Here is a 9876-nt window from a genome sequence, read left to right on the forward strand (position 1 = left end):
TAGTCCCTCCTCCCGTATGTGGCCTGGGGAGGAAAGCCCAAGCAACTGGCCTCGGAATGTGAATTTATATCAGCGATGAAATCCAACTGGGAATTTTTATGCCATGACATTTTTCTTTTTGGCGAGGCCTTGACCTTAGTATCGTCTTTGGAAAAACTGGGGTTGCTGTTACATTTACTTTGTCTAGTTTAGTCCAGGTTCTTGCTATCGTTTCTCGGCAGTGTTACACCCTTGCACGGAGGCTGCGCGGCGGGGTGTTTTGTCACTCTGTGTGTGTGTGTGTGTGTGTGTGTGTGTGTGTGTGTGTGTGTGTGTGTGTGTGTGTGTGTGTGTGTGTGTGTGTGTGTGCCTGTCTGTCTGTCTGTCTGTCTCTGTCTCTGTCTGTCTGTCTGTCTGTCTGTCTGTCTGTCTGTCTCTGTCTGTCTGTCTGTCTGTCTGTCTCTGTCTGTCTGTCTCTGTCTCTCTCTCTCTGTCTCTCTCTCTCTCTCTCTCTCTCTCTCTCTGGTGGGGAGGGGGTCTCTGTCTGTCTGTTAGTGTGTATACGAAAAAAATCAAAATAGTTTTAATCCAGCTCAACCAAACGATGATAGATATGGATATCGTTCTTTTTTTTTTTTTTTCAATTCGTGTGTTGTAAAAAAAAATAAAGGTCGGTCAAAGATCAAGGTCATAAGACAAGGTTAACTTAATCAGTCTTGTTGCGATTTAGACCAGACTTAATGGAAGAGTTAACAGTAGGGCAAGAATGAAATGAGATTTAGAACAGAGTCAAAGGTCAAGATCAAGGTCATAGTGCAAGGTCCTATGCTTGATCCTATAAATGAAGTCTGTATTGTAGTTGAATCAGACTGTGGAAATCTTGAGAGGTCAGCCAAGGACGAAGAGATTGGATGTTGAAAATAATAGGTCAAAGGTCAGAGTCATTGGTCAAGATCAAATCGAACAGTTTTTATCCGATTTTGACCAAACTTGGTGCAATGGTTGAGGGTAAGGCAAGGATGCATTCGGTTTGAGAATAGTTGGTGTAAGGTCAAGGTCACAGTGGAAAGTAAAATGTTTATACCTTAACTCAATTTTAGGGCGTGGGTATTGCACTCCTTGGGTTTTCGATGTTATATACTGCCACATTTTTAGTATTCTCAGTTCTTTCATTGTTTAAGCATAATATGGTTTTCGTCCGCTTAACCTCTTCACTCTGAGAAGCCTCCTGGAATGTCTGGCTTTAGTCAAAATTTAGCTAAGAATACATCAGCTGCTCTTAGGAGGTTAGTTGTGATGATATGCACAAACCTTTTCCACAGAGAAGCATTTACTAAAGTGAATGATATAACCCTTCATTAGTCAAAGAAAAATGTCCTCCAGTTGAGAGGATTAATTGACAGCTTTTGATTTGATAAGGCAGATCATAATATAGGTACCGGTACATTCTTAGGGAATCTCAATGTCAGTAAGAGCATTATGATGACGGCCAAAATAAAAATCGTCTTTATTGCCAGACGTTTCAACATTATCTCGTGTTATCTCCATTTTAGGCCACTGAAGATGACATGAGAAGATGTTGAAATTTCTAAAAATAATCGTGACTTTTATTTCTGCCCTCATGATGCTGTTCCCGCTGACAAGGAAAAGTATGAATCCCCAAGATGTGGTGCTCCTCTGGGAAGGACAGGAAGTGAGCTGAGTCTGTAAGGTCACAAGGAACTCAACCTGACATTGTGTAAAGGGACTGGAGTTGTGCTTATAGGAAGTGCGTGAGACCTCATCTGTTTTCTGATAGGACATGACACGTAATATACAGAAATTTAGAATGTGCTTTGAAGACATACAAGGCCAAAGATATCTTTAATGATTTTCCCATATATTGTATCCTACTGTCTGTCTTCATCACAAACTTGCTCTTATGGGTCATTATTATACTTCATCTGAAGAATCATGTTTCTTTCACCGATGATATTGTAATGCTATTAACAGATCAAAATTTTCATCTCTGACTATGGCCCTTTTATCACAACTGTTGTCATAGTCATATTAGTTGTTATCATCATTCACTTATTATCAACGCCATTTGCGTCATAAAAGCTGAAGTATCATACAACGAATCGACTGGAAACATTGGGTAATACCCGTAATACCTTCATAACTGTACTGAAAAAACTTATTCATACATGTGCTAATGTACACAACTGAATAGAAACATTGAGGGAATAACTAGGCGCTTCCAATTGTGCTATACTCATCACTTTAACATTTTTTTATGTTAGAAAGAAGGAACCAAAGGCCAGGGGCCCGCAAACCATTCCTTCCAAGAAAAGAACAAAAACAATACAAAAGAGGGCAAAATTAGGTCCGTTCATTTCTAGGTGCCTGAACGCACTGCGTTTGAAAGACTGAAGATCATAGGAAGTAGGAAATACAGACAAAGGGAGACAGTTCCAGAGTTGACCTGTCGCATAAATGAAGGACTGGGAATAACGGTTAACTCTTGCATTAGAGAGTTGGACAGAGAAGGGATGAGAGATTGTTGCTAGACGGTTGTTACGAGCCCGTCGTAGAGGTGGGGGGGATGCAAGCAGACAGTTCAGAGGAGCAGCGACCATTGAAGGAGTGAGAAAAGAGATAAAGATGCAACAGTGCGGCGAAGAGACAGAGGCTGAAGGGAGCCAGTAAGAGGAGAGTTGATGAGACGAAAAGCCTTTGGCTCCACCCTATTGAGCAGAGCTGTATGTGGGGAGCCTCCCCACACATGAGAGTTGTGCTCTACACAGGGGCGAATAAAGTCCATGTATAAAGTCAACAACTGTCTCGGGGATAAAGAAGGTACGGAGTCGGCTTAGCAGACCTAATCTCTTGGATGCAGATTTTACAAGAGATGGAATATGATCTCTCCAAGATAAGTCCCGAGTGAATGAAACATGTTCAAGGATGATGCAGGGTTGAGCTGGATGTTATTAAACATTAGTTGGTACTCCTGTGGAAGATTATGTTGGGGTGATAGGTTTAAAAACTGAGTCTTTGATGCATAAAAAACAACCAGATTATTTTTATCCCAGTCAGAGATACGAGCCAAATCAGACATTATGTTTGCCGGAGGCTCATCCCTTGTTTGTTGAAGTAACTGGTAAGATGGACGTTGCGGGAACCGAATGGAAAGGTGAAGGGTGGAATCATCAGCGTATGAGTGGATAGGGATAGATGTACACTCGAGCCCGAAAATTCGCGACCACGTACCTTAGCTGTCTGTGGAAACTGTGCTGGTAACACTGAGTGGGGGAGGGGTCAGAGTACGTGGAATATATACCCCGCCCCCTCACAATCTCTACATGGTTTGATTTGGTTTCATAAGGTTCGTCTGCATAAACCCTTCAACGGTGGGCAAACCTTTATTCACTTTATTTCGTCTGTTTTCTGTGGATTTTATTCATTATGGATAGAGTAGAGGGTTAGGAGTCTAGAGGTTAGATATGAGCCTGATAAATCCCTCCAACACGATAGAACTCACTAATAATAATAACATCGTCTGGAAATAACGAGGAACAAAGTAACAATTTAGTCACCCGCTATCGACATTGGATACTGACCCTAGATAAAACATATCGCCTTTATCAGTGGAAGGATATTGAGACATGAGTAGTATCAATTGTAGAATTTAGCTTTTTTTACTAAGGATTGTATGGAGCTGTAATTCGTTCGAGTAACGATTCATTTGTCTAAGATTTATCCGAGGGAATTGTCGTAATGGCGCCTAAGGCCGGAGATCAGTCTCCATACTTCTGCCTACCAGCAAACATGGCTCAAGACCCTCATAAAGTAAGCCTTCGTTCAAGGCTTGTTGCCAAGAGACAAGCAGGAATGTCTGTTGCTGCCATAGCAGAAGATGAAGGTGTGTCACAAACAACAGTTAAGAAATGGTGGACTAGGTGGCAAGCAGAAGGCGATGTGTGTGACCGTCCGAGGAGCGGAAGACCTAGGAAAACAACACCTGAGGAAGATCAGAGAATCAGTGAGCAGGCAAGACGAACACCCATCATCAATGCCATGCAAATCAGGGAGCAGCTTCAGTTACAAGTGTCCAGAAAAACTGTATGCAAACGTCTTCATGAAGCAGGAGTGCATCATAGGATCCCAGCGGAAAAAGAAAAGTTAACTGAGAGGCATCGGAACGGCCGCCTTGTTTTCGCACAACAGCATGTGAACATGGACCTTGAATACTGGGGGCGAGTGATATTCTCTGACGAGAAAACCTTTTCTTCTACTACAGACGGACGCCCTCACTGTTGGCGACGCAACGGAACAAGATACAACAGTGAAAACATATATGAAGTAGCACGTAGTGGCCACGTGACGAGCAACGTGTGGGGCTGGGTCCAATTATACGGCGTGGGTGAACTGACTGCTATCGACGGGAGACTGACTGCAGAGAAATATATTGAAATATTAGAGGAAGTGATGGTCCCTACAGTTCGTGCTATGGCTATACCTTATCCTGAACGGTTTATTTTCATGCAGGTTAGTATATCAAATACTGTCTACTCCATTTCCATATTCATGTCGTATATTCATCTGTCAGAAATTATCGCATATTCAACACGTCTATAATTTATCAACTGAGTCTGTCATTATACAACATTACCTATAAGGAGCCATTATTATCCATGTGTATTTGCCATTATTAGGACAACTGCCCCGTCCACACTGCACGAATCGTAAGCCGATGGTTCAGGGACCAGCCGAACATAGATCTGCTGCCGTGGCCAGCTAAGGCTGCGGATTTAAACCCAATAGAAAATTGCTGGGCGATGATGGTTAATAGCTGGGACCAGGGACAAGAGAGGACACCTCAAGCACTTGTGCAGCACTGTTTGCATGACTGGGAACGACTCTGGAGACGACAAGGCGATATTTACAACATTGTTGCATCCCTCCCATCCAGAATGCAAGAAGTTATTAACAACGAGGGCGGATGGACACATTACTGATGTCAAAAAAACATCTACTGTGTGTGTGTGTGTGTGTGTATGTGTATGTGTATGTGTGTGTATGTGTGTGTATGTGTGTGTATGTGTGTGTGTATGTGTGTGTATGTGTGTGTATGTGTGTGTGTATGTGTATGTGTGTGTATGTGTATGTGTATGTGTGTGTGTGTGTGTGTGTGTGTGTGTGTGTGTGTGTGTGTGTGTGTGTGTGTGTGTGTAGCCTATGTGTGTGTGTGTGTGTGTGTGTATGTGTGTGTGTGTGTGTGTGTATGTGTGTGTATGTGTGTATGTGTGTGTGTATGTGTATGTGTGTTAACTCCCTCACTGTATCCATTCACTAATAAAATAACAGAGTAAGGGACAATTGTATCGTTACCCGAACGAATTACAGCTCCATACAATTCTTAGTAATAAAAACTCAACTCTACAACTGATAAAGGTGATATGTTTTATCTAGGATCAGTATCCCATGTCAATAGCGTTTATTAATGCAGACGAACCTTATGAAACCAAATCAAACCATGTAGAGATTGTGTGAGGGGCCGGGGTTATTCCACGTACTCTGACCCCTCCCCCACTCATTGTTACCATCACTGTTTCCGCAGACAGTAAGGTACGTGGTCGCGAATTTTGGGGCTCGGCTGTACAGCTTAGAAGGTCATTGATGAATAAAAGGAAGAGAGGTGGTGCTAGGACAGAGCCCTGAGGAACACCACTGTTGATCGATCTAGGAGAAGAACGTTGTCCGTCTACAACAGCGGCTATAGATGGACCAGAAAGGAAGCTATAGGTGAAGGCACAGACAGAAGGAAAGAAACAGTAAGAGGGCAGTATGGAAATAAAAGATTTATGCCAGACTCGGTCGAAAGCCTTTGAGATGTCAAGTGCGATGGCAAAGCTTTCACCAAAGTCCCGAAAGGAGGATGACCAGGAGTCTGAAAGGTAGGTGAGAAGATTGCCAGTGGAGCGTCCCTGACGGAACCCATACTGACGATCAGAAAGAAGGTTGTGATAGGAAAGATGCTTTAAAATTTTTCTGTTAAGAATGGACTCGAAAACTTTTGAGACACAAGATGTAAAAGCAATTGGATGAGAGTTAGACGGTTGGGAATGGTCACCCTTCTTTGGGACTGGCTGAATGAGAGCAAACTTCCAGCAAGAAGGAAATGCACAAGTTGACAGACAAAGGTGAAAGAGTTTACCTAGGCAGGGTGTAAGCACAGAAGCACAGTTCTTGAGGACCACAGGAGTGACTACATCAGGCCCATATGCCTTGTTAGTATTGAGGCCAGTAATAGCAGAAAATACATCAGCTGAAGAAATTTTAATGTCAGCCATGAGGAAGTCAGAGGAGGGCAGTGATGGAGGAACAGCACCGGAAATGTCTAAGGTGGTATTGGAGGAGAAAGTCTGAGCAAAGAGATCTGCTTTATCAGTAGAAAAAATAGCTACAGAGCCATCAGACTAGAAAAGAGGAGGGAAGGATGTTGAGGTAAAGTTGTTAGAAAGGTTTTTGGCAAGGTGCCAGAAGGAGCGGGAAGAATTCGAGTTGGAGAGTTGAGAGGATTTAGTATGGATGAAATTATTTTTAGCAGAGCGAAGAATAGACTTAGCACGATTCCGGGCAGAAACATAAGCAAGATGAGGTTCAGGGGTGGGTTGGTTCTGGTACCTTTTACAGGTCCTCTCCTTGTTGTGGACAGCATTAGAACAAGCGTGATTAAATCAAGGCTTTCTTGCGATAGTCAAAGGATATGAGAAAGGAATGCATGCTTCCTCGCCCGAGAGAATAACCTCCGTAATGCACAATGCACACTCATATGGCTTCCGGCTGTGGAAACAATAATCATTCCATGGAAAATCAAAGAAGTACTGCCTTGAGGGCTTCCCAACCCGGAGCTCCAAAGTGCCACAGTCGACGTTTCTTTGGAGGGTCTGCAGGCTGTACCGGAGTAATAGGAGAGGTCAAGGTAATTAGGTTGTGATCGGAGGAGCTGAATGGAGAGGAAAGATTCCATCTCTTTGTCTGGAATGGTGAGCTGTATCAATTTATTAACAGCGAAATATCGTGCTAGTCAGGACGTATTCCTGTGGAACGAATGTAAAGTCGTACCATTGCCTTATTCTATCAATGAGCCATGGGTTGTATGCCGCAAAAAGACGAAAATTTCTGTCAAATGAATTGTCTTTAGTACACAGTAATATGTGATGCCAAAGTACACTGTGGCTCCTAGCATAGTGATTGTGGTTCGGTGCATCCTCACTCGACAGTATGTTCCCGTTTACATAATGGTTATTGCGGAGCACAATCATCTCAATGGAGGAGGAAAACCTCGTCACATTATGTCCCTCGACGCAGGAGAGTTGTCCATTGGCACCTCTAGTCCTCGGCGTGGGTGCAACGCAGCACTCACGTTCCCTGACACAAAGATAGGTGGTCTTGGGGTGTCTTCAGTTTAGTGTAGAATGCAGTAAAAGAAAAAAAAAACATAATCCTACCTCTCCTGATGCAGAAATGCTCCCCACTGGGACCTTCATTCCCCTGGGTGGGCGAGACGTGTCACCCCAAGTTCCTTGAGACAGGAAGGTGGGCACAAGGCATTCCCAGACCAGTGGAAAATGCAGCATTGGAGAGCGAGGCTGTCACCCTTCCTTTTTCTAACACAGAAAAATTATCTCATAGGCCTTTTATCCTTAGAGTGGATGGAATTATGTCACTTTGTATCGTCAGGCAAAGGAGGGTGGCTGTATAGCGTCACCATCCCTGTTGGAGGCTGTAGTGACGAGCATATAGTGGTTCCTCTGTGTGTCATGATACACACTGCTGCCCCAGCAGGTGCCCTCTACCCTTCCAGGATTTGCTAACACCAAAGACTCTGCATTAAGGGAATGTACACCCGCTGTCTCAGCGCTGATGTCATGGATTTCTCTCACCTGAGACAGAAAAAAAGACTTAACTACGATCATCCTCTGAAGATCAGATCGATGGCGACGTCAGTATATGGAGGAGAAAACTGTATATGAATAGGGGGTCGTTATTTTGCAGGAACGGAAAGACCTGGAAGCTTGTCGTTCGTTGCCATCCCTTTAAGAATGCGGCATCAGTCAGTAAATAGGTGGCTAGGTTCAAGTCGAGTGTGATTGTTATGATGTGTCTCCTGCGACTGCTGTTCATTTAGTAATGTGCCGCAGCCTGAGTGGGAGAAGGTAAAAATAGCTAGTAAAGGGATTCTAGAAGCCTTAAGCCCTTACAAGATTAGGTGATGCAACGTAAACTCTAACAGAATGAACAGATCTTGAATTTGGTTCTCTCTTATCTTGATTCTTTGTTTATCTCTTGAAGGGAACAATCTTACTGGCTTCTGGTTTTTTGTTCCTTCTTCCTTGCATTAAAAAAATAAAAAGATGAAAGCTCGGGGCAGGGGAAAATGTGGACGTGATTCTCAAGGAGCTGCGTAAGTCTGCTGACTGTCCTGGTGATATAATATTACTTTCACCTCCGTCTGTGCGGGAAAGCTGTACTGGGTTGATAGGAGAGGAGGAGTGGCGAGGATACTGCAAGGGAAAGTTTGTGTGTGTGTGTGTGTGTGTGTGTGTGTGTGTGTGTGTGTGTGTGTGTGTGTGTGTGTGTATGTGTGTATGTGTGTGTGTGTGTGTGTGTGTGTGTGTGTGTGTGTGTGTGTGTGTGTGTGTGTGTGTGTGAGAGAGAGAGAGAGAGAGAGAGAGAGAGAGAGAGAGAGAGAGAGCTTGTTTGGAGAAAGGGGGAGATAGAGTGAGGGGAAGAACATGAAGACGATAATAAAGAAGAAGAAAAAGAAGAAGAAGAAGAAGACGAAGGAGGAGGAGGAGGAGGAGGAGAGGAAGAAGAAGAAGAAAGTACAAGAAGATGAAGAAGAGAAAGAGGAGGAGGAGGAGGAGGAGGAGGAGGAGGAGGAGGAGATAATTGCAGAGAGTGAAGGAAAAGTGTGTGAAGAAGATGGAAACTCCGATGCAAATGGTTAAGGAAGGAAAGGAGGGTTAATGATTAAAAGCTAATGTTTACTGCAGGAAGGAGGGATTGAAAAAGAGAAAGATTAAGAGGGAACTCATGAGGAGAAATAAATGGCAGAAATGGCCGAGTGTGTTGTGGAAAAAATGAAGAATGAGGAAGGAGGGAAAATTATGCAGAAGAAAGGAGGGACAGAGGAAGGCGAAATTGTATACTATAGGAGAGAGAGAGAGAGAGAGAGAGAGAGAGAGCATGAATTTGAGAGATGGTCTGAGTTAGAGAAAGAGATTATTTAGAGCCTGTCATTATGACTTAAACAGATAGTGAAAATTGGTGAGAGATAGATATTTAGAGAAAGAGATAGTGTGCTTTAGAAAGATAGTGTGACGTGGAGAATTAGCGAGAATAAGGAATAGTTTAACTAACTGAGATATTTGGTAGTCAGGTACAGTGGATGGGAAAGTGATATAAATGAGAGAGAGAGAGAGAGAGAGAGAGAATCAAGCAGTGTCTCAGTGACGAGGTACCACGCATGTAGTTGCTAGGTATGTGAAGTTACTCAGATACTGAGAAAATCATTAAACATGGACCCTATGTCCACCTAGGCTGCCTCTCCCACCCTCAATGCGGAACCGGAAAAGGAAGTGCATCTAACTATGGGCAAAACGACCGGACTGGCAAATTTTACAGGAAAGGGGGAAACGTTCAGTCTGTCACTAAGTAAGGCCTAATAAAACTGTCTATCCCACCTCAAGCTGTCTCTGGTGGTAGTCGATTCCAGGTATTGCAGATCATATACGTGAAGAAATTACCTATTGTATTATGGCAGAAATACTTCAAGTCAAGCTACTATCCATGTTTCAACGCTGAGCCCTTACTTATATTTTATATGTACCGATTGTTGATGCTGTTAAG

General features: G+C 43.3%; 1 protein-coding gene across 1 annotated transcript; it reads left to right on the forward strand.

Annotated features, from left to right (window-relative positions):
- The first annotated feature begins 3735 nt into the window (after positions 1-3735).
- On the forward strand, positions 3736-7433 carry LOC145399243 (uncharacterized). The gene is made up of 3 exons (XM_080271931.1): positions 3736-4506; positions 4674-4847; positions 7191-7433. Exons 1-3 carry the CDS (start codon positions 3736-3738, stop codon positions 7431-7433), a joined length of 1188 nt encoding a protein of 395 aa, XP_080128057.1.
- The last annotated feature ends 2443 nt before the right edge of the window (positions 7434-9876 follow it).

This window comes from Coenobita brevimanus, chromosome 48, assembly GCF_032717465.1.
Source record: "Coenobita brevimanus isolate Jiangsu-jjx chromosome 48, ASM3271746v2, whole genome shotgun sequence".
Classification (NCBI taxonomy): Eukaryota; Metazoa; Arthropoda; class Malacostraca; order Decapoda; family Coenobitidae; genus Coenobita; species Coenobita brevimanus.